Source organism: Schistocerca piceifrons, chromosome 6 (assembly GCF_021461385.2).
Source record: "Schistocerca piceifrons isolate TAMUIC-IGC-003096 chromosome 6, iqSchPice1.1, whole genome shotgun sequence".
In the NCBI taxonomy this organism is placed as follows: Eukaryota; Metazoa; Arthropoda; class Insecta; order Orthoptera; family Acrididae; genus Schistocerca; species Schistocerca piceifrons.
In genome coordinates, this window is record NC_060143.1 from 437,490,087 (window position 1) to 437,516,163 (window position 26,077).

Genomic DNA, 26,077 nt, shown 5'->3' on the forward strand with positions numbered 1-26,077 from the left:
CTCAAAAATCTTCTAAATGGTTGTCCTCAAAGAATTGATTTTTAAAGGAGAGTCAAACGCTTTGTGATTTAAGAAATTCATCATACGTTCTCGCACATCTTACGTAAAAGCAAATCTGCTTTGAATGTAATGCTTTTCAAACCACCATTCACAATGTTTTCCCGCAACCTGTTAGAAATAGGTCCGTTCCAGCAGTTGGAATAGAGCGCCAGATAACAAGCGTCACCGCGCTTGGGCAGCTACGATGACGCAGAAAGCCCATATATTCATATGTGTAAAACATTAAAAGGTCTTACATTATGTCATAAAAGAAACAAGACACCAGAGGATACTTCAAGAGCGTTGGAAATTCGTGAACCATACTAAAACGCATAATTCGGCTTAAAATGCACATTCGTAAGTAAATTTTCTTGCAGTACCAGTACTGTATCATTTCATGTTTGGTTCTTTACTATGGCATAATGCCACACGTGCACTTGAAATGCAGCGAACAGTTGAAACTAGCCAATAGTGTGAAATTAAACACTTCATTTCAAATAAATTGACTGCCTCAACAGAAAAGATTAATAAAAGCCAGATCTCTTTAGCAAACCGGCAAAAATAACTTCATTGTTCTGTAAGGCGATTAATGTTTGGCTGTCAGAAAGGTGGAAATAAAATCAAACTATTAACATATTTTAGCCTTTCGTAATTACGCGAACGTATTTTAATTCATTTGATAGCTCCAGGCCACAAAAATCCGTTTTGTTATCATTTAACGTGACAGCAATAAACGAAGAGGAAACAACAAAAATCACTAAACGTAAACACAGGTCACGTGGAGCCGACCCACATCTCCACCGCAACTCAGACTGCTCTGTGCATCAGCCCCAGATTTACTAATTTCCGAATCGGGGCAATATTAAGTAGTGGCGCCCAGCCACACTTCTGTAACCAGAAGCGGGAGAAGGTACTACTCATAAGCGACTCAACTGCGCATGCGCAAGAGCCGGTCCGCAACTGCTCGAACGAATCTAAACAGTTGTGACGCCACGCTCATCAGAAACAATTTCTTTGGTACAAAGTATTGCATAGTCTTCCTAAAGCCTTTGACACATTTTGCTGTCGGCAGACACTTGTATGAGCACTGTTTTGTTGTTGTATACTGTGCATTTCCTTTGCAACTTAAGCTTTATTTTCGTTTTTTTTCTCTCGTTCATGTTTTGTTGTTGCAGTATTATTCTGCAGTAGCGGGATACAGTAATATCCTTTGTTAGAGTATTCGTTCTTACCAGTCAAAATAAAAAAAAAAAAAATTAACAGAAAACTAAAACAATGAAAAATTCCCAGAATTCTAAACAATTCCCGGGTTTTTCCCGGTTTTCTCCCGGATGAAAAAATTCCCGGGTTTTTCCCGTATCTCCCGGGTCGTATACACTCTGTTTATGTGGTATGAATGAAGTCAGAAGCAAGTTCATTAAATGTTAATCGGTCAAAATGTTCGGCATCACTCTTGTCTGTGGGATTGTACTGCCAGAAGAGTCAAGAGAAATAGTTTGCACAATGCATTCCAATACTATCAACAAATTATTCTTGATAATGCTCCCTATCATTCTATGATTGTTGAGAGGATACCTACCATGGTAAATCAAGAGGAGGATGAAAAGTATCAAGGTGGAATGGTTCCACTTGTTATATTTCCACTCCTTAATCTCTTTTTTCCTTTTCCAGTTGTATTTTCTATTCTACACATAATGCATATATCATGAATAGATGAAATTTCTAAATTGTTAGGAATGCTATATTTTACCAAACTTTGTTAGTGAACGCATGGTTTTCCAATCACTGATGGTAGAAGTAAACAACATCTGGGGATTAGACCTTAGGCCTGTTCCAACAGCCAACTGCTGCCTACAAGACAGTACGAGGAGTGATCCATTATCGTGGTACATGTGATCAGTATGTTGCCAATCCCTACAGCCATTATTGTCAGTAAATGAACCCTCTGCTTCTTTATTCAAGCTAATCATCATTTGGCTTAACAAGGGCTAAATGGATCCCTAACAGACCTATCTACCTCAGGAAAAACCTGTGGAAATACCATCAACCTGGGTCCTCCCGCATTGAAGGCAGCAACGCTAACCATTCAGCTATGGAGGCAGCCAGAAAATATTTTATTAAAAAAATTTATTTTAAGAAATATTGTAAATTTATGATTCACTAAAACTATGTGCTTTTAAAATTCAAACCCATTATATAGTTATTTCAGGACTAATAAACATTACTTGAAAGCCTCATTCTCCACTTTCTAATGAGCATCTTAGTTTTAGAAAAAACTGTGTATTTTAACAGTTATACTTATTCCAGGTAACCATATTCGAGAACACACTAATCTTAAAATGCAATCTTGACAAAATTCTGTTGTTATAGTTTTATGATCTAATTTTTCTGATTACTGTCCAAGAATAATATGTTGGTTGGTGAACAGTCCCACTGGAAATTAGTATTTCCCAAAAATTCTTTGCGGACTTTGGCTATCCCAGAGCATATTAAAACTTCCACGATATGCAACAGTAGCTATTATCTGCCATTTGATATTATTAGGCTTATTGCTAACCAAGATAATATCACTGCCTAATGCATTTTTATATTTTTACTTTTGCCGACTTATGTTAATACCGAAAAGATAATACATTTTGCAATTATGTAATTTCTGTACTATATGCATCTTTATACAGGCAGTGTACACAAATCCATATAGTTGTCTGCAGAGAGTACTCAACAATTAAGGTTCCAGAGTCAGGCTGTGGCAAGTATTCAACCAGTGCAAATACCATGTTTAGTCAGTCTGCTCCCAGTAGTCAAGATCTATAGTTACTATGTCAGTCATTACATCTTTCAGTCAGTCAGTCAGTCAGTCAGTCAGTCATGATTATTCAATCAGCACACCCACTATGTAATTAGTCAGTCTGCACACCCTATAGTCAACATGTATATTTACCCTGTTATTCACTATTTCATTCAGTTAGGCTCGAGTGAGACTTCAGCTCCATCTTTAAAGTGTTGGCATTATGGTAAAATGAAACAGTCACACGAATAGAATTACCTTTATTGCCCGTGTTGGGATCACTTGAAAACACTGCACCTCACACTTCTTTACAGATTAATGATGTCACTTGAATCTACCTCAGAACCATAAAAACTTTGTCACACAGTCATCTGGATCGTCATTATTATTAGGAACATCTGAATAATCATTGTCAAAAACCTATGAAAGCATTTCACATTCATTCATTTCCTATTGTTTTCTGAATAGGGCCATCTCTAAAAGCAGGAGGGACTTCAGTGTGAAAATAGTAAATATGTGAAATTTCTAAATACAACCATAATGCTAAATACACAAGAAGTACATGAAGGCAATCATGTTTGATGAATTCACTGCAGTGTAAACAACTAAATAGATGAAATAGTTCTAATACACCACAGTAGATGGCATCTACAGACAATGTGTAGAAAACACGAGTTATCTTGAGACCCTTCCATAACAGATGGTGAGCAAAACTTAAGTAAAATCTCAATCTGTCCTCAGAGTGTTAATTGTCTATGTTCCTACTTGTAAAATTTCGTTAGGCTACCCAGAGCCTATATGAGTTTCTGACCTGTGTTGTTACAGTCATCAAGGTTACAATTCACAGGATAATAGTGTTGTGTTTAAAGAAATAAATGTAGATGGGCTATAAAGAAAAAACATCAATGTTGTGGAAAATTGTTTTTAACCCTAAAGCATATAATAATAATAATAATAATAATAATAATAATAAGAAGAAGAAGAAGAAGAAGAAGAAGAAGAAGAAGAGAATGTATGAAGACTGAAACCTACAAGATTTATGAGGCACAAAACAAGTTGGAAATTTTACAAGGAGATGATTGATTTCAGCATTGGAACATCGAAGTGATAAATTAAAAAAGATGGATCTTATTGACATGATATCTCTCCATCAGCCACACATCCTATAAATGAAATCGTCAAATGATGAAAACAGATGTCCACCTTGTCACTGCCTTTATAACCAAATAGAACTGATATGGACGCCAAACTGAAGGTTATGTTGCCAACAAATATATAAAAATTAATACATGAAAAATTTTGAAAAAATGTTTGCAGTTTAGGCAACCAGCAAAAAAGCCATTCGAAAAGCCACCTTTGAAGACTTTAAGAAAGCAGTCTCATGGAAAAAACATGGGAGAATGAAGCAATTAAAAATTGTTATAAGAAATTAGCAAATCCGTAAATAATCGCAGAGGCAGTGCAACACTTGAACCATCCATGTTGGGGACGAGATTAATGTCAATGGATTTTTTTCCGCTGTCATCACAAAAAAATATGTATAGGGAGATTCAGCTGAATGATTGGTGAGTGTGGTTCAAGTATGGTGCCAGTATAGCAAAATTATATTTTCGTAAGTTTTGAATATTAATAAGAAGAGTGTTACCAGCAAATGAGTCCTCGTGCAGTTCAACTCAGTAATTCAGTCTTACTCACACAAAAGCACTCTCTCCCACTGATGCATTGTAATTCTCCACTGTTCCGAACAGATAAGTTTCCTCAGTTTGACTGACAAGGTAACCTCCCCATCGCACCCCCCTCAGATTTAGTTATAAGCTGGCACAGTGGATATGCCTTGAAAAACTGAACACAGATCAATCGAGAAAACAGGAAGAAGTTGTGTGGAACTATGAAAAAATTAGCAAAATATACACACTGAGCAGTCCATGCGCAAGATAGGCAACATCAAGGACAGTATCAGCTCAGGAGCGCCGTGGTCCCGTGGTTAGCGTGAGTAACTGCAGAACGAGATGTCGTTTGTTCAAGGCTTCCCTCGAGTGAAAATTTTAATTTTTTATTTTCAGTTTATGTGACAAACTCCTATGATTTAATCACTTTTTGGGAATGATTATCACATCCACAAGAAAACCTAAATCGGGCAAGTTAGAAGAATCTTTTTACCCATTCGCCAAGTGTACAAGTTAGGTGGGTCGACAACATATTCCTGTCATGTGACGCACATGCCGTCACCAGTGTCTTATAGAATATATCAGATGTGTTTTCCTGTGGAGGAATCGGTTGACCTATGACCTTGCCATCAAATGTTTTCGGTTCCCATTGGAGAGACACGTCCTTTTGTCTACTAATCGCACGGTTTTGTGGTGCGGTCGCAAAACACAGACACAAAACTTATTACAGTGAGCAGAGACGTCAATGAACAAATGGACAGATCATAACTTTGCGAAAATAAAAAAGTAAACTTTTCACTCAATGGAAGACTTGAACCCAGGACCTCTCGTTCCGCAACTGCTCATGCTAACCACGGGACCACGACGCTCCTCAGCTCAAATTATCCTTTATGTTGCCTATCTTGTGCATGGACTACTCAATTTGTATATTTTGCTTATTTTTTTCATAGTTCCACACAACTTCTTCCTGTTTTCTCGATTGATCTGTGTTTAGTTTTTCAAGGCCTATCCACTGTGCCAACTTATAACTAAATCTGAGGAGGGTGCAATGGGGAGTTTCCCTTGGGAGAGGCATAAGCTTTTTTATGTTACAAACAAGAAGAAAATTTTATAAGAAAATGAAAATATCAAGTCAATTACAAACCTGGGGGACATGAAAGGAGCCTCCTCGAAGAATGTGCTAATTACACATTTGGGCATCACCTGGACAACAGTACGGCTGGTTACTTCTTTCACTCCAGAAGCGTCAAAAGATATGTAACTTGGTGCCGCTTCTGACATGAATAAATAACAGTTACAAACTTAGCACTCTGTTTCTCATAATGAAACCAAATGGGCGTCGCTAAGTTTTCGCTAGAGTATGCTGCATCAAGTACATTTAATGCAAATTACCTCACATTAGATACCTCCGACAGAGTTTCAGTTTGGTGCAACCAAAAATACGATGTATTCTTAAGATTACGTTTACATGATCTGTTTCCCTAACTTTACTAACAAAAACAATCCTCACTCATCGAAAATTCTGAATTTTGTCAGTAAATGCAGTTTTTTGGCATTTTCTGCATATAGCCTTTAAAATTTTTCACTAAATAAAACTAAAATGAAAACATATGCACGTCTTCCAGAAGATACCAATTCCAGCTGCATTTACATATATCGAACAATTTGTGATTGCGTGAGCTTCATGAAACATACGATTATGTGTATGTTCTATGTAGAACACAGCAACATTGCTACGTCTCCACGTGCTCCTGCTGACGTGTAAATCCTGTGTGGTTTTGAATAGACAATAGGCGTGTCAACGCAAATCCTTGTTGCCAAGTCAGAGTTGTATTGCATACCAGCTGGCAGACTGAAAGAACCTGAACTCCATCCCTAGTAATCTCGGTCTCCTGCTCAGTATGGGTGCCAATATAAATGAATAAGTGCCCCTCAAGCGTAGAAAAGAGATAATGCGGGAGGTAACTGGTTGAGCTGTCAGGTAACATACATCATTGTATTCACTAGTATCCATAGTCTTTCACCCATGATGAAGTCACTGCGCAGAATGCACTGCGACTGCCTAAAAAGCTGCCTTAGGGGCTACTCAATCCCTCGTAAATGGTGACTGTCTCCTCTGGCAGCAAAATATGTGGTATATGTTCACTGGAGCATCCTTGCCAGTGATTCATCATACAAGGCAAGATGAATCTAGTTATGGCTGGTGGAAGGATGCACTCTGGACTTGCATGACAAGTGGTACCAGTATTTACTGGAACAATTGTTTGAGGTGTAGGGGCCATGCATCTTGTGTGGGACTTTGTAGTATGTGTGTGCTCCAAAGCGACAAAACAAAGTCTCCAGGGAGATTTCATGCTGCTTACCCAAAACATTGTCAGTAATTTTACCCAATCACAAACTGCCTCCTTCAGGCTAACAGTCATAACCAAAATAAGAAGTGTGGCAAAGTAGCACAGACATATCCTAATCAGTGACTCATCCTCCACACCACGAGGAATCTCACTGACATGGGTACCGAAGGCAGTCAATTCTTGCCTCAGGACCACGTACAGTATTGCACTGGGACAGTCACTGAAGGTGCCAGGCCACAAGTAGGCCTCATTAGTACATGAACTCCCTGAGAGGCCATTTAGACCCTTTGCAGATGACACAATGATGACCCATAAATTTACCTGTGGACTGCTTATACCCTTGTACGCAAGACCAACAACAATATAATGGAAACAAAGACATGTAGAGAAGAAACATGAAAGCATTCTCCACAGTGACAAATCACAGCAACAAAAACAGTGAATGTGAAGAAACAGCAATCTGAGGTAACAGTTTGACATTTGTGACCAAAAGGCAAAAACTTCAGGAGAACTCTGGTTTACCCATGGCAAACTGACTTAAACAGTGGGCATGCCTGGCTCACTGTAAATTTGCAGCCAGATGTTGCTCAATGTATAGACAGTAAGGCCGGGTGATGTAGTGTTATACAGCCAAGATTGCTTTAGTTCAGTTCCTGTTGGCACCAGTTGGCAGGCTAATGCAAAGAATGCCTGTCAACAAAGGGTAGTTTTTCCTTGGCCTCTTACCACTGGTAGTGGACAGGTGACCATTGGGGACCAGAATAAATAAGAATGAGAAACCTCAAAACTACATGTATCACAACAGTATTATACAATATTTTACATACTTCTGAGCCCAACAAGCAAAATAAAAGTAATGCAACATATAATATCCAGTTATAAATATATGTCCCATACTTTCATCAAATATAATATTTAGTCCTAGTAGAGCGAGGAGGGGGTGCAGGGGGAGGGGGAGAAGGGTAGGGACACACACACACACACACACACACACACACACACACACACAGTTAGTCCTAGTAGAGCGAGGAGGGGGTGCAGCGGGAGGGGGAGAAGGGTAGGGACACACACACACACACACACACACACACACACACACACACACACACACACACACACACACACAAACACAGAGAGAGAGAGAGAGAGAGAGAGAGAGAGAGAGAGAGAGAGAGAGCCTCATAACACAGAGCTACAGCAATATGCTAACCACACGTTCAGTAATAGCTGCACCACTAACTAGTCTTGATTTTTAAAGGGCTGCCCTTCTTTTAATGAAGTATTGGTTGCAGACTCTCAAATGAAGAGTTTGATATTTTTTTTAATACAATGATGAATTGTCATAGTAAATGCACAAATCCACTGTACTCAAGTTCTGCCTTTCATCTAGCAATGTATCCATTGATAAAACATCAAATTAGGAATATTCAAATGAGGATGCAAAATACCAATTCATTTATATACAGCTGTATTCCAATTAGGTCAAAGAAGGTAAAGTTCATTATAAGTACTGCATATAACTACCTTTCCAGTCAGTCGAGATAGCTCTAGCTCATGTTTCTTCTTAGTGATTGTTAACCGCTTATTCTTCTCCAATTTTTCCATCTCTAGATATTTAATGACATCCTGCATTTCTCGTTTCATACTTTCTGCAACTTCTATATCACGATGAAGATTGTGAATTTCCTGCTGTCTTTCCTGTATGAATGACACAGAAAAGAAATTAACAAATATATAATGTAGTTCTTGAAAAGAATTTCATTTTTCTTCCTAAATTATTCTGGAAACTGTTAGCAAGTACAAGATATTTTAATGTTAAGTGTTTTACACATAATTTTCAAATCAGTGGATGTTAATAGCAGAAGAGAGCACTGAGAATAACGTGGCTGGCAATGCACAGTCAGCAGGGCACACATGGGGAGAGTGGTAGTGATGGCATTATACGCAGGGGCTGTAAGGCACGTACCATTCTAAGCTGAAGTCTATTCTCACATTTTTTGTAAATATTAAGTGGAGCCCCTCCTTGCCCACACTCACACGATGACATTCACCTCTGCTTTGGTTAGTGTCTGAAAAGAATTCCACTGAAAATGCAACAAAAGCAGTGATTTATTTTCAACTGGCTAGTTAACCATTTATAAATTTCATAGAAGCGTCACGTGTTGCAAATTTTTAGTAAAACCTACATTTCTCTTGTTGCCATGTTAAAATTTGTTCCTTTGTCAAAATAAAGTAAAGTTTACACATTGTCACCTCACTAACATGTTGTGCAATGCAATTGCAAGAGAATTCTGAAACTGTGGTTTATTAAGTGAAGAACAGAGGAAAAGTATCATTTGTCAAACCATCATTTTGATACCTCAAATCATTTATGAAATAAGAGAAATGTTGCGGATATTTATTACTGGTGCATGAATAATCACTGGTGTGTGCAATCACAGATGACTGTGCTACATCACATCAATTTTCTCGAGATTGGTGACAGATAGATATCTGTCCAAGTCTTAAGAAAAATTCAATATGTTAACTAAATTTTATACACAGCAACATATTATGTAATATGCACCGTAAGCAAAATCATGTCAACCCCTATTTTTCATTGCAAAACTTTTTCAAATTTCCTACAGTGTCTTAGTAAAACGCATATCACAGTAATTGTGACCAGTAACGAAATGACGAGCACATCATAATGAAGGCAACATATGTAGCTATAATGAACTCAAGAATGAAATTTTTTTACTGATTATTTTCTGTAAAATCCTTTGAGAAAAATTGCAGTTCGTGCACCTCACTTCAATTCTGTCACTGCAGTGTATCACATACTGGCTGCACACTGTCTGCCTTCCCTCCCAGCAAACAAATGAACTTGTCCAGTATTTCTGATGAAAAATGGTTACTGGGCATTGGCCACCATATTCTGCACGGTCTTGCGTGGCGGAGTACCACCCCACACCCCCATCCCCTGATCACATGCAAATGGAATGGTAAATCGACAAACTAATAACACTGTGAATAATCCTCATACCTACACTGTTAACTAGATTATATGAATTTTAATCTTAGTATAACAAGGTGCAAATTCTGGGACACAAATAAGAATGTGGGGTAAAAATTTATCTCCATTAAAATAAAGGTTCTGGAATAATATACAGTAACAAATAAGCTTAAGGCAACATTCATTACAAAGTATTATTAATTTTCACAATATGACAAAGCCAATGATAATTTTATGGTCAATTCATTTCATTATATCATTGTTGTGATCTATCAAAATATGAGATCTTATTTTTCTTTTTTATTCAGTTAAAGTGTTTCTAATAACATTATGAACCACATATTAAAAATTAAGAAAATAAAAAGAAAGAAGTATTGTTTAGCACAGTGTAAGAAATGTACGTATATTGATAAAAGATAAAACTAGCAATTAGAAATAAAAATAGTTCATGAACTAAAACAAAATGAAGATCTCATAAATTAATTTCAAATTTGATAAAATTCTGGATATTTAAATATTTTCAAACCTAACTGTTACGGCAACCTTGACGCATTTTTCTGATGCTGTTCACGCATTCGTTTCAAACAAACACAGTATTTGAAGGGACTTTTTCCTTTTTCTTTTTTAACTGCAAAGAAGGCATCGTCCACTTTATTGAGATTGGTTCTGACTGCATTGCTGATCCTGGAATATTGCACCCAAAACATGTCAAAATCTGTTCCATTGTTACACGAAGCTCTTTGGGTAAAATTGTTTTTAGGAGACTCATTTCTCCTACAACCAGCCCAACCACCAATGACTTAAGAAAACTGCATTTGCTGGCCGTGTCGCCCTTCTCCTAATACAAGACATAGCCGTTGATCCATTTTGTTTTGTTTTAGGGTGCAAAAAACAACTGGAGTCATATGCGCCTAAGTCAAAACTATATAACACGAACAAAGAGAGGAGTTAAACGACTACACATCAGTCCCAATGGACAGAGTAGGAGACACGTGGCACGTGGAAAGAGGGCTCAAAAAAGCACCACACAGAAATGGAGGTCCAAAACTAAAAATTAAAAGGCCTTTGCCAGATAAAAAGTAAAACATAGTCGACAGACCGCGCATCATTCGCTAAAACGGCTGATAAATCAGACAGCAAACCCAGGATGGAACATGAATTGTTAAAAAATGGCATTCCAGCAGGAAGTGGCAGACAGTTAAAATTTCGGCACAATGCGTAAAAAGTGGTGGGGTACCGCCACTTAGCAAATGACGATGGCTAGAAAGCAGTGCCCAATATGCAGCAGAGCTAAAATGAACTCCTCCCAGCGGAAGGGCTGAGAGGAGGTCATCCAAGGTGCTGAGAGAGGCTTAATAAGCCAAAGCTTATTCCCGTGAATGGAGGACCAGTGGCGATGCCAAAGGAACACAATCACCTGAGACGGCAACGCTGAGATCATTGGAGGGAATATAGGTACTCGCAGGCTGAGGTATGAGGACTGCAGCCTCGGCAGCATCAGCGGCCTTGTTTCCTGGCAGACTGACATGACCAGGGACTCACAGAAACATGACATTGGCTCCACGAAGAGTGAACAAGTGAAAGTTTTCCTGGGCACACTGCAGTAAGGGATGAGCAGTGTACAGCGCACAGACTTTCGAGGAAACTGAGGGAGTCTGAGCAGAGGACACAATTGAAGAGGCTGTGTCACTAGATGTACTCCATGGCCTCATACAAGGCAAAAAGCTTGGCTGTAAATACAGAGGAGTGTGCCGGAAGCCAATATTGAAAGACATGGGTGCCAATGATGAAGGCACAGCTGACCCCATGGTCAGTCAGAGAGCCATCAGTGTATGCAAAGACACTATCGTGAAAGTTCCATGCGAAGGTCGTGAAACTGGAAGCAACTGACGGAGGCTGGAGTAGTGTCCTTAGGAAGCGAATGAAGGCCAAGGTTAACATGGACCGCTTCACGAAGCCAAGGTGGTGAAGGGTTCACACCCACTGGGAAAGTTGCAGGTAGTGTGAAGTTAAGCCACCGTAGCAAGTGGCAAAAGTGGACTCCAGGAGGTAACAGAGAAGAGGGACGAGCCCCATACTGAAGATCAAACAAATCATCCAAGGAGGAGGCATAGGAGGGGTGGCCACGCATGGCAGACAAACGTCATGCATACCTGTTGAGGAAAAAGTCACGGTGGTAAGACAGTGGCAGTTCAGCAACTTCAGCATACACACACTCAACCGGGCTGGTGTAAAAGGTGCCCGTGGCCAAACGGATGCCATGATGGTAGATAGTGTTGAGACGGCCTAAGAGGGATGGGCGTGCAGATGCATAAACAAAGCGCCCATAGTCAAGTTTCGAAGGGACAAGGGACCGGTACAAGCGGAGGAGGGTGGTTGGATCGGCACCCCAGGGAGTACCATTGAGGGCACGTGGGAGACTAAGGGACCGCATACAGTGGGCTGCCAGGTGAGACATGGGAGGAGCAAGAGATTTTCCTATCGAGCATGAGCAACAAAAATTTCGTAGTTTCAACAAATGGAAGGGCAACAGGCCTAAGATGTAGAGATGGTGGGAGAAACCATTTGGCCACCAGAAATTCATAGACTGTTTTGTCAGGAGTTTACTCCAGGAGTAAAGACGATCAAGACAGTGCTGAAGACGCCACTCAGTGAGACAGGTCTGTGGAGAACTGCAACAGATGGCAAAATCATCCACAAAAAGAGAGCCGGAGACAAGCTATTGTAGGGTTAATGGTGATAGCAAAGAGGACGACACTAAGGACAGAACCCTGAGGCACACCATATTCCTGGATAAAGGTGTCTGACAAGCGGAGCCCACACATGCCTTGAAAACTCAGTTTTGTAAAAATGCCTAAAGAAAATGGTGCAGGTGCCCACGGAAGTCTCAGGTGTAAAGAGTATGGAGGATACCAGTTCTCCAGCAGGTGTCCTAGGGCTTCTCCAAATCAAAAAACAAAGCCACCGTCTGGGATTTCCGCAGAAAACCATTCATGACATGGGTGGACAAAGTAACAAGATGGTCAACTGTAGAAAGCTGCGCTCCAAATCCACACTGTGCATTCATTAGTAAATGCCGAGAATCGAGCCACCACACCAGCCGGGCACGAATTGTTCAACCATCTTGCAAACGCAGCTGGTATTAGAGATGGGGCAGTAGCTATAAGGAAGATTTTTGTCCTTACTGGGCTTAGGTATGGGTATAACGGTGGCTTCATGCTGGTGTCCAGGAAATGTGCCCTCTGCCCAGATGCGGTTGTACGTGTTCAGCAGAAAGTGCTTGCCAGCAAGAGAAAGGTGCTGGAACATCTGAATTTGGATAGCATCTGGCCCTGGGGCAGAGGATTGGGACGAACTGAGAACATGATCGAGCTCCCTCAGAGTAAAGACTGCACTGTAGCACTCACGTCTCGGAGAAGGGAAGGATATCACCTGAGCCGCCCTGCTTGTTTCCAATAGAGGAAGGCAGGGTGATGGTGCGAAAAGCTTGAAACTTCTGCAAAATGGCAGCCCAAGGTGTTGGGGATAGCACTAGGGTCTACAATGACATTGTTAAAGACTGTCAGGCCAGAAACTGGGGAATGGATCTCTGCTCCAGAGAGCCATCGGAGGTTGGCCCACGCAACAGAGAAAGGTGTGGAACTGTTAAAAGAACTAGTGAATGAAATCCAGCTAGCTTTTTTGCTATCCCAAAGAGCGTGACAACACTTTGCACACATCTGTTTATAATGAATGCAGTTTGCCAGCATAGGGTGGTGGTTAAGAATGCGAAGAGCACATCTACATGCACAAATTGCGTCATGGCATGCCTCAGTCCACCAAGAGGCTGGGACACGACATGGTAGAGAGGAAGTGCAGGGGATGGAATGTTCTGCAGCAGTAAGGATAAAGTTTGCGAGATATTCGACCTGGTCATCTCAACTGGGAATCTTGTTCTTCGACAGTCATCAGGGAGGAGTAAAGCTGCCAGTCAGCCCTAAAAACCTGCCATTTAGGTGCGCATGCGAATGGGGGAGGGGTCAGCAAATGGACAGCACACAGGAAATGGTTGCTCGAGTAGGTATCAGAAAGAACGAACCACTCAACACGATGGGCAAGCTGGGCAGTGCAGAAAGATAGTTCCAAATGGGAATATGTGTGCGAGGAGCCAAAACGGAAAACGGGTGCTTCAGTGTTAAAGCAGAAGAAGTCAAGTTGGAGAAGGAGGTCAGCCAACAGGGCACCTCTCTGACAGGCACTGGAAGAACCCCAAAGAGGGTGATGTGCATTAAAGTACCGAGTAGCAAAAATGGGGGAGGCAGCTGCCAAATAAGTTGAAGGGAGTCTGCCCTGGTACAGCCAATGATGGAGGGACATAAACAGTACAGAGAGAAAAAGTCTGGTGGGGAAGGAAAAGGTGAACTGCCATAGCTTGAAGTTTGGTAGTCAGCGAGATGAGCTGACTACAAATGTCATCCCGTATGAGCAGCATGATGCCCCCATGAGAGGGAATGCAGACCTCAGGGGGTAGGTCAAAACAAATCCGTAAGAAATGTGAAATCTCAAAGCGGTCATGAGGGCGCAATTTCATTTCCTGAAAGCAGAGTACATGGGGACGCTGTGACGCTAAAAGCAGCCGTAAACCGTCGTCGTGGGACCAAAGGCCACGAACTTTCTATCGGAGGAGAGTAATTATGAGGAAGAGACATAGGAGTGTCACCTCGGCGCCTGCTGAGTGACAGCTGGGGAAGAGGCACTACTACAGAGCACAGAAGCAGAAGGATCCTGCTCCATGGGGTACACAGAAGCATCAGCTTGCTTGTGTGGTCGGTCTGTGGAGTCCAATGCTGAGAAGTGGTTGTTGGTGCGCACAGGCGACACAGAGGCTGACCGGGCTAAGGTATCACATGCCAACACCATCGAAGAGGATCTTCAAGGTGGCAAAGGAGAGGACCATTTGCCTTTGGAGGACTTCTTCAAGCCTTTCCGGTTAGATGAAGACTTGGGTGTCGTTTGGCTGGAGAGACTGAGGAAGTCTTCACGGGAGTACTCCTTCTGCCCTTTCCGGCCTACCAGTTGCGTAGCTGATGGTTTTGTCCTTTGAGCCGAGGGTTTGATAGCCTGTTGCACAGCTGGACAGGGGGGATGGCGATGCTACCTTGACACTGGGTGACTTCACAACCTCAGAGCCGAATTGGAGGTCGCATGTCTGCGTGGTCTTGTCCTTCACGGAGCGAGGGGTGACTAGAATAGAACTATAGGTACCAAATGGGAGAACATATGGTTAGCGACTAGCCATGTCACTTGCGAGCAACTGGATAAGGCATCTTTTCCTTTACCCGGCTCTCTTGAACAACCCGCTCGTCTAGATACATGGGACAATCGCGAGATGAGGCGGCATGACCGCCATTGCAGTTGATACAGTGGGGAGAAGGTGGACAATCGCCCTGGTGCGCAACTCTACCACAGGTGACATGTGGCTGGTGTCTACAAGACGTTCTAGTGTGGTTAAAACATTGGTAGCAGCACATCGGGTTCGGATTGTATGGCTGGACAGTGATAATTTCATAGCCTGCTTTGAGCTTAGATAGAAGCACCACTCTATCGAAGGTGAGGAAGAGGGGAGGAAACTATCTTTTTCATTACACAATGAACAGCAATGACACCCTGATCAGAGAGGTAAGATTGTATTTCAGCCTCAGTTAGACTGTCGAGGAGCCTGGTGTAAATTACACCATGGGAAGAATTCAAAGTTCTGTGGGACTCGACATGAACAGGATAACCGTGAAGAAGCAAGGCAGCAAGCAGCTGTGCATGAGAATCAGGAGTGGTCTCCAAAAGCAAAGAGCCATTCTTTAAACGAGAGTAGGGTTTCACAGAGCCAGCAACTGCATCTACAACTTTCCGAATGATAAACGGATTAACCATGGACGAAGGACTGACCATCTCCAGTGCACGAGACCACGAGGAACCGTGGTGCAGCGGGAAGGGTTGTTGAATCATTAACCTCGGTGTGTTTTTGTTTTGTAGAAGTGGAGTGGGAAGATGATAGACTCATTGTGGGGAAATCCCCCATGATTGCCAGCATCTCCGATGGCACGCTCCTTTCAACTGGGGGGGGCCCCTTCACAAGGGGGCGCACTGCGTTAGGTGGTTGTTCACACCTCAGGTCACCCCTCCCAAACACCTGACGGAGGGATCAATCGGCAGTTTGAGAAGGTTACAGCTCAGCTCAGGCAATCACCCCTCCTTGGGCCTGGCCTGTACCAGGGGGTACATGCAAACCCTACCTGTCAATCCGGGGCTGGGAATTACACGTTACTCAGTCACTTGTGATGAGTCAGACACGTGGGCTGGCCTTCAGGAGTGCACAGGGAGCAAAAAGACACAGGATCCTCAAACGCCGAAGCGGAGGAACGAGAGGACAAGGGAAACAAAGAAATGAAAAGGGAGCAAAAAACAAGGGTGAGACCGTTCGCACCTCAGCGAAAGAATGCAGAACATTCCCAAGAATACCCCAGAAGTGTTCCCCAGGGGAGGAGAAAAAAGAATAGCAAGAGGATAGACATGCAGCGTGGAAGGGAAAAAATGCTACAAAGGCTGGGGCCCCGTGGTAACCAAGCAGGAACCACCAAAGAGTGGCAAGCCCCCTGGCGGTGCCGTTTATCCATGAAGCATCTAAATGCTCATACATATATCACATAGGCCAGCACCTGGTTTTTAGTACCATGGTGTTACTGTGGCATAGTAAATCAAATACATTGACTCCCCATTTGCTATCATTGCAGAAAAGTGCTATGTTCTATTTCTTTGCCTCCTACTTCACGTATCTCACTCATCGCTGACAATATATAATGGAACATATGACTCTTCTTTTTTTGTTTCCTTGTAAGAATGCAGATTAAGAAACTTACTTGTTCTTGGTTTGAAGCAGGAATTCTGGGTTGTTTTTGCATAAGGTTCCTACCATTGTCAAATTCTATCAGCTAGTTTGTCAGCTACTTCACAAACAGCAAATGAATTGTCCATCTTGATGTTCCAATTGGTTCCATAAATATGTTTGCATAATATCATCATATAATATGTAGGAATCTACACATCTTTATCCCTAGTTTCTTTTCGCAAATATGGCAGGCCCCCATGAAAGTAATCCATCTTCGCATCATGTGAACAAATTGTCTTTACCGCATACTTGTCTGGTCTGCTTGATAGATACATTCTGAAGTTACGGTGTGTCTCATCAATGATTACGAGAGTTGACGGAGTGAACAGTTCTTGACAATGTTTGACAAACACAACAAATCAAGGACTGCAGTGAACTTCTCTTTTTTTTTTTTGCAGATGAGTCATTTGGTTATCAAGTCTTAGATTACTGATCAAATATTCGCACCAGTTTTCATCATCACACCTTGTAAAAATAGGGACCCATACCCCACAGACTATGCATCAGCACAAGTGACATGAGCATTTTTAGAGCCTCACTCATAAAAAGTTATGCCCAATAATGCTTTTCTTTCTTTTTGGTTGGTATCTCCAACATACCAATTGGGCGATGTAGCTTTTGCCCTAGTAACAACGTTCATTTGCGCTTTTTTACATGTATCTGTTTGTTATCTTGATATTGCTCGTATATTTTGAATAATACCATTCTGACTGTCTGGTACATATATCTTTAAACAACATGTTCTATATTTTTGACGTGCATTTAATAATTTGGTAACAGGTGTACTGTACATGATTGTAATGTTTGTTTCCAGTCCCGACCCGTAGCTAGTCATCAAACGCTATAAAAGCGAAATTGGCGGTTTTTCCATTGTGTTGATTAACACTAGCTACTGTCCTGCAATTACTGTAGCATGCATTAAGTTCATAAAGGGACAATGGTTGATGTTATTAAAGCCTGGCATAAATCATATTGACATAGAAGGGTTGGAACTTAAATACTGGTAACTATTTATTCACAACCGATACAAAAGAGTTACATGTTTGCACCTGTTACTGCCCTTCAAAGTAGTCACCAGTGTTGTGTAGAACCCATTGCTAGCAATGTGGAAGGCGTAGTATACCATTAGCAGAGCCTGTTGATGGTGCGTATGGAGCGGTCTAAAGTTATTACGATTCTCGTGTACAACTGTGACAGTGTTATCCTAACGCATTACGTCAATACACAGTATTACTGTTCGTTTTTGGAGCATCACCTGCGACCAGCTTTGCGAAAGAAGCAGTGACACTTTCTGCACAACCCACCCATCATGTTGCACGACAGTGCGCAGCCACATACAGCGTGAGCTGTGGCTGCTCTGTTGAGTCGATGGGACTGGGAAGTACTGTACCATCCACCATACTCCCTAGACTTAAGTCCTTGTGACTGATTTGATTCCGAAGATGAAGGAACCACTTCGTGGCATTCACTTTTTCCTCGACAATTGTCACCAATGATGAATGCACTATTCTTATTTTGTGGTGTGTACTGCCAAAAGTATTAAATTCTTAAATTATTTTGGACTGATGATATTCTGATGAATAGAATACACATGGAGTGTATTCTGAACCACCCTAAAGTAACATGCCACAGAATATGGAACAGGCAATTTCACAACCAAAGTTATCCTGATAAACAACAAATATGTAATTCAAATTACATAGCAGCAGTCACTTATGAAATTTTTACCCCATCAATTCAGAACTGCACACGATATTTAATCCCTAGCCAAAGTCTGCTGAATTCATCATCTTAAAAATAATTAAGGTCTAATTTCTATGGCACCAGAAATAACTTTGGTAAAGTTTTTTTTCCTGGTGCATCCAAAATAGCAACCTCTTCAATTTTCTTGCTGTTTTTGCTTTCTTTTTGATGGGCCAACTCTTTGGTGCCCATCTGAATTGTGTCACTTGAAATGCACATTTTTTAAGTGGGGATAACAGTTCACTAGTCTATAAGATTTTTCTTGTCATCAAAATAAATTTTTAAGATTATGAAATAGCAATATGCAAAAAACAACTGCACTTATTTTATTACATCTTGCAACAGTATATGTACGATAATTTTGGATATTCGGTATCTGACAACTTCCCGAAACTAAATTATGGTGTCTTGCTGAGAGAAACGGCTGTTTCTGATGAATGGTTGAAAAATTGCATTAGCGATGGGCGTTACAGGATGAACTTGTCTGGTAAACAAAACGATTTTTGCTGTAACCAGCAGGAAATGAACGACTATTACAACGAAAATATACGACCGACGCATACAAATGTACCATACAAACAAAACATCCCAAACGCCACCTACATAAAATATGACGTCGCATCCAAAAACACATACTGATGGCTCGCTTTGCTCATTGGAGCGGCCCTATTGTCTTGGAACTCTCCACTCCCAAAATTTTTTGCATAACAGCAAATAAAGTAATAGAGAAGTAATTCCTAAATGCAGATGTTAACCTCAGGAAATAATTCTACGTGAACTTAGAGCGTACTCGTTACAATGAAATTGACACCTTTCACTACTCCTGGTGCTGTAAAACTGTATCAGAACTCTTAAATGTTAAAACCTTATGCCTTACAATACTCAACATTTAACTATTCAATGACACATATGCGACCCAAAAATGACGAAAACGTTAACATCTTCTGTGTGAAATTTCGACATGCCTTATTTACGAGACTCGCTTAGGCCAACTACTAAGAACTAAGAAATTACCTATAGCAAGTATAGGCAAATAAATAAAAAAAAATTGACCAATATGTAATAAGATAGCGCGAGAATCACTTATCACAGAACGACCCAATCTGAAATGTAAAATTGTCTAAGAACAAATAAATGAAACTAATTCGAAAAATCAATATGACTACTCAGATTTACCTCCATCTTTTCCTCTGGCAACAATAATACGGATTTACGGTACAAAGTTATTGCAATCAGCAGAAGAATACACAACAAAATCACAAACATACGAAACTTCAAAAACCGCAGAGTTCAAATTTAACCTCCATCCAGAGGGTTTCCTAAATCAAAGACGTAAACACACAGGGTGGCCAAGTACCCAATTTCAATTCAATTTTCCCTCAAATATCATAGAATTTACCACAAGATCAAGATCTCTCCCACACATTGAAAATTTTTTAGAAATATATAAGAAGGAAATTGGCCAATTAAAGGCCTACTAAAATATCTTAAGTATGAATCTATATAAACTATACTCATTAAATCTGATACAGTACATATTAATTGTGAACTTTCAAATGATTGTAGATGACTTTATACGAACACTAGTCCAATCCCTTGGCTTGTACGGCCGACCCTACGAATGAAACTGCATCGAGATCTTCATCACCTGTTTCATTCCTCTTGTCTGTCTTTACATTATTCATTATAGAGACGAATAAAGCACTGATAGTACCAATTTTACAAGTTTTCCTCAGTCAGTAAATTTCAATTCAGCAGTAACGTTTTTAACATCATCTACACGTTGCAACATTTCATCTACTTCTATTATCATTAAATTACTTGTCTTCCTTTCACCAAAAAATGGGACAACAATGTACACCGTACAGACACGTTGCTTCCAGTGACATATTTACTAAAATCTTCAGTTAAATGTCGTACTTCTGTAATCCAGATCTATCCTTTCCCAATGCCACAGTAAGGCACAAACATCTCATTTCCTTGTTCATTGAATCCCTAACTGGCAAGCTTCTCTGTATTTCTTCAATGGCAAACACAAAAAATTCCAAATATCTCTTTCTGATTTCATTAACGCCGAAGCAGATGGATATTTCAGCAACGTTTCACACTCGTGCTCTAAATACACCTCACTGAAATGAAGGAAGTTTCAAGGAAACACGTATAACTATTTCAATTTCTTACTGCACTCTTACAAAAAGTTCTAGCCGATTTCTGTAAGACATTTAACAGTATTTTCTGCTAGGCTACGAATAAGAATCTTCTGACTCTGGAAGAGAGCACTGAAATGGTTGTAAAATTAAGGCTATATTTCAGAAACAAGGGGTAAGCTTTGGTGTAAAAGTTATGTTGGTCATTCAAGATGAAAAAAGAACTTTTTATTTGTCCTCAAATGCATCTACACTACAAAAAATACTGTAAAGCAGACCACTTATTAATTACGTGGCATAAGCATTAATGCATTGCAAGCCTTCTTGTAATTGCTGATTTCGGTATATTATGCTTTTCCATATTCATAAACTCTTGGATCTCAACCAAATGTGCACAACACTTGGAACTACGAGTCAAGCAAGGAGATGAATTTCTCAGAAGCTCTTCTGGTGCACATGCAAGTTTTACACAAATGCAGAGAATTAGAATAACGCCATTTACCTCATGTTCAAGACGAGAAACAAATGAATTACTAACGCCGACCATTATATTGGCACCATCAAATGAAATCTCTACAATACTCGTTATTGGGATTGTCTTTGCAAGCAAGCTTTCTCTAAATGCCATATAAAATTTATCTACATATTAGTCGATAGCGTCCAAACGAATGAGTTTTAGATGTTGGGTTCTGATTCTACCCAAAACTGGAGAAACATACCTGATCACAACACACAGTGATTTTTGTAAGCCAATTTCAGAAATCTCATCTAACAACACTGAAAAGAGCTTAGTTTTGATATCATCCATTACTTCATCTCTTTCTACTTCGACAACAATGTTTGTACATTTAGACATTTTCATTTAAATGATCTGGGAAATTTTAGAATCAGAAAATACATTTTTCACTAAGGGGATTAAATGATCAATAACCTGAAATGTAAAACTATGTTCTGCCCAAAAGTTGCCAATTTAATCTCTGTTTCATTGACAGGGATTTTTACATGCACTTCCACTTATTTCTGTTTAGATATGTATCCACTTATGGGATGGAGCTGCAACGAAATTTTTGAACAATTTTATATGTTTCTGACTTCCAGAATGCTGATATAGTTCATTTTTTGCACACAGTGTCTCCACATTACATGCAGCACATCTACATTTGAATTCATTAGTGGGAAGTTGTCTTACACATTCATTACAAGTTCAATCACTAGCAACTGGTCTCGAAATTCTTCGAGCAGTAATTTACCACAAACCTTTCTTTCCTTTTAAGGACTACTTTGCTTGTCACTCATTTTACAGCTACAACTTGTTCATCTCTCACTCCAGCCAATCTGGATCACTGTTTTTAGAAACTGATTCTCTGCCTGTAGTGAAAGGCAGATGCATTGAACAATCATCTTCACCAAGGATATTAGAATCTAACCTCTCTGACTCTCAGATTTATGAAAAGTAGCAAAAAACCTATCAAACTGAATTGAAAAAAAGATATCAAAAGTAACGAATGGTCCACATGCAACACTCTATCTGCACAAATGCCTATGCATGCAATAAGAATCACAAACACTGTGCGTGAACACAGCACCCTTTCAGTCTGGTGCTCTCTAAAGTCTGCTGCTCTAGGAAAGAAATTTGAGCGACAAGTGGCTATCTTCTTGCAAAGGATATTTCATTTCAGGGCACTAACACATAATCTGTCCACCTGTGTAACTGATTGGTCAGCACAGCCAAATGCCATGTGGAGAGCACCAGTTCTATAGTTTGTGCCAATGATGAAACTGTCAGATACTGTTCTCTTTCCATGGCCTCTGTTCCTTGCCACTACTTCCCACCTGTCTTCACTCTTCTCCTCCCTTAACCTCATCAGTTCCTCCCTAGCACTATCCAGTTCAGCCTTAAGGTCTCTAATCTTCACTTCCTGTTCAGCTATTTTCCTATCCCCTGAACATACTTTGTAATGCCATGGAATAGACCCATGTACTTCCCCAATTCCCATGCCACTACATTCCCTCCCAATGTAACAATCTGTCACAACGGCTTCATAGAACCTCAGAACTAACTTTCCTACAGCAGTGCAAACAGTTCTCGCTCATGGTTGCTTACAATCTTTTTGCAAAGTCCTTGTAGACAATAAAAGTAAAATTCTATTAACTACAGATTACAAGAGTCACTATAGTTATGTGGAACACTAATATATTCGTTTACTATTAATATACCAACGTAATGCACTTAAAATAACGTTAACGCTCAAAATTTGTATACCCAAAACATTAGGCATAAGACTGCATATGCACGATAATGACTTCAAGCATTTTGAAAAGAAATAAAGGATAGAACTTACAACCTTTAATTCCCTGATAGGTATGGAATTATTATATACACTAACAATCCAAAACATTTTATCACTGGCCTCTGCAGCATTGCATGCCATCTGGTGGTGTTGCGGGCACATGACGTGCAGCCAAAGTACAAGAGGGGCAGATTATTATTACGCAGAGTCTGTGAATGAGCGTCTCGAAAACGGCTAAGTTGGTCGAATGTTCTAGTCGCCAAATGTGTGGATGTGCATGACTCTTCACAGAACGTGGGGTTCAGAGGCATGTCTGCTCTGTAAAGTAGGATAGCTGGTGTTATGTGACATCTCTGCCAAAAGAGCACAATGCTGATACAAGCACAAGTGTTTCAGAGCACACCATTCATTGTACACTGTTGGAAAATGAGCTCCGCAGCAGACCACCCCTGCGTGTTCACATGTTGACCCAATGACATCGTCAGTTAGGATTGCAATGGGCACAGGGCCATTGGGTTTCGATGACTGATCGATGGAAACGTGTCAGCTCTTTGTGCGGAACACATTTCCCTTACACTAGGTCAGTCGAGGTGAATGACGGCTCAAAATGTGCCATGGAAACAGGCAGGTGGGAGCTGTGTTATGTTATGGAAGACATTCTTCTGTGCTTGCATGGGACCTGTGTTAGTAATTAAAGAAACGCAGATAGCTGTGAACCAACTGCATCGCTTCATGCTTGATGTCTTCCCTGATGGGGATGTCATCTTTCAGCAGTACATTTGTCCATGTCTCAGAGCCAGAACCATGCAGCAGTGGTTTGAGGAGCATTATAGTGAACTCACTTTGATGTCTTGGCGACCAAATTGCCTAATACAAATCCTATGGAACCCATTGGGTCGCTATCGGACGCCATCACTATGTACGCAAATCAGCGTATTTACGCGAATTACAGGACTTGTGCATAGACATCTATTGCCACACACATTTAAACCCCCACCAACAAACTGTCGGATCCCCGTGATATACTTCGTGCCAAATGCGGACAAAAAAGCTATTAAGGAGGTGGTTATAATATTTTGGGTCATCAGTGTATATGTGTAATGAAAGCAACCTAAATTCTGCACTTAATACCTGTAGAAACGTCTTAAATTTGTATGAAGATCTATGTCTAAAATATACCAAAACCGACCATCAAGATCTTTTTTTCGAGAAATACGTTGAAAGAAGTGAAACCTGCTATTGATAAGATGAAACAGACTCTAATTAACTCCCTTACTGTGTAATATTAACTTTATTCGCAGTTATTACAGCATTAACTACTTATCTACACGAGTTCAATATTCCAAGTATGTGCTGTCTGTGCCAGGGCTACCCAAGCAGCTTCTCACAATGGGCATGCAGTTGTACAAAATGTATTGATGCTCTAATGCTTCGTATGCCATTTCCCCTTACATTGTCTGATGCTGTCCACTGTCGTGTTCGTGATAGGTTTAGGTATTTCCTGATTGATCAGAAAGCACTGAATGTCAAAATATTACAAACTTAGCTTACTCATTTAGTTGTCCCTGGCGACATACCTCATAGACTGCGGTACTTTGCTTAATTTCTTGCTTTAACAGTCAGCAACCAATCTGTGCTTTTCTTTTTTTTTTAAAAAAAAAAAAAAAGAAAAAAGATTATCATTTCCTTGTTTGCTGTCTGGTCATGTGTTTCTATCTTTTCTATTAAGGAATTATAAGCTGCTGTATTCTTATCCTGATTATTGTATGCTTTGCTGTTAACTGTCCACAAACAAGTGTGACCCAATACGTTTCAATTAAAATTAGCAATGAACTTTCTAGAACACTGGCGTGTGTCAGCAGTTTTCGAATGGACTGTGCCCCCAAAGACGAAAATCTCTAGATTGGACAAATAGTTGACTCAGACATGTAGCAAGGCCAATTAACACTGGCTGCCACGTCACATCCTGTCCTATCAAAACATTCTACAATGCCTTCCAAATGGTGGCATGCACACCGTCTGTCCCATCCCTTCATGACACCTAAAGGTTTCTCAGTAAGAAAGTTTTGATGTTTGACAGTACCATAATTTGTCAATCACATGACACGAAGCTCAGTTCCTCCTGATACACGGCGATGTGCAGATCTCTACATTTAGTTTCATCATGGTTTTCGTGATTGATATAAGTTGTTTTTTATTCGCTATTTGTTATAAATTGTTTCGTTTCGGGTTATTTCTTGTGTTAAAATTTATAATAAATGATGAAAGATTAATAGAAGCAGTGAGGCACCAGTCTTTATTGTAAAACATGAGTGTAATAAATTACTTGCCCCTACCACATGCCCAGTTGTATCCACAAAAGTTAAAAAAAATAAAAATTTTTGAAACTCAGCAGTATAAAATGCTGCTAAGTAGAAGTGCAACGTTTCTTAGTCCACATAAGAACCTTAATTTAGACGATGAACAATGCATAAAATGCAAAAAAGTGTTGATAACCGGCATCAGGTGTATGGAATGTAAACATTCTTTCCATTTCCAATGTGCTACAAATGATCCATCAGTGAAACAATGCAACGAATTGATGAAAAATTGAAACAGTATTTAATGCCACTTCAAAAACACAGGTAAAATAATAAACAGGAAAAGTTGTAACTGTGACTGTGAATTTTCAGCATTAGTTGAAGACTTAATAAGTGAAATTCAGTATCTAAATGCTGAAATTTTTCTACTAAATAAAAAAAATGAGCGAAATTGATCGGCAGTGTCTGCTCAACAACTGCAGGCCTACATCAAAAACAAAACAAAGCTCTCTGGCAATTGTTACTAAAAACAGGTATCAGATCCTTGACGACAAAGTGGAGGATGTCACATTCAAATCTTTGCAAACAAAAAGCAACACTGTAAACTGCAAACAACTCCCCATGTGCTAACCTAAGTGAACATAATCAAACTGTCCAAGATAGAAACAGTGAAATCCGTGAGAGCGTATGGAAGAAACGGGCTCAAGAGAACAATAGAAGAAGCGGGGTGAATCAGAAACAGAAGAAGGGACGGATTCTAAAATATGGAGACAGTCACGGTCGTGGAATAGCACTAAACAACGCAAGTATCCAGGATGACTTTAATGGCTGTGG

At 40.3% G+C, this 26,077-nt stretch overlaps 1 protein-coding gene across 2 annotated transcripts in view; it reads right to left on the bottom strand.

The window, feature by feature from the left end:
- The window catches only part of LOC124802723 (protein Spindly-like), an 85,397-nt gene extending 65,583 nt beyond the window's left edge, over positions 1 to 19,814 (bottom strand). For both annotated transcript variants that reach the window (XM_047263693.1, XM_047263692.1), the window contains exons 1-2: positions 19,682 to 19,814; positions 8,370 to 8,543 (exon numbers count right to left, since the gene is read on the bottom strand). In XM_047263693.1, coding sequence (XP_047119649.1) covers positions 8,370 to 8,543; positions 19,682 to 19,771 — 264 coding nt within the window. In that variant the 5' untranslated portion in view covers positions 19,772 to 19,814. The remainder of the gene's footprint in view (positions 1 to 8,369; positions 8,544 to 19,681) is intronic.
- Positions 19,815 to 26,077: the final 6,263 nt, after the last annotated feature.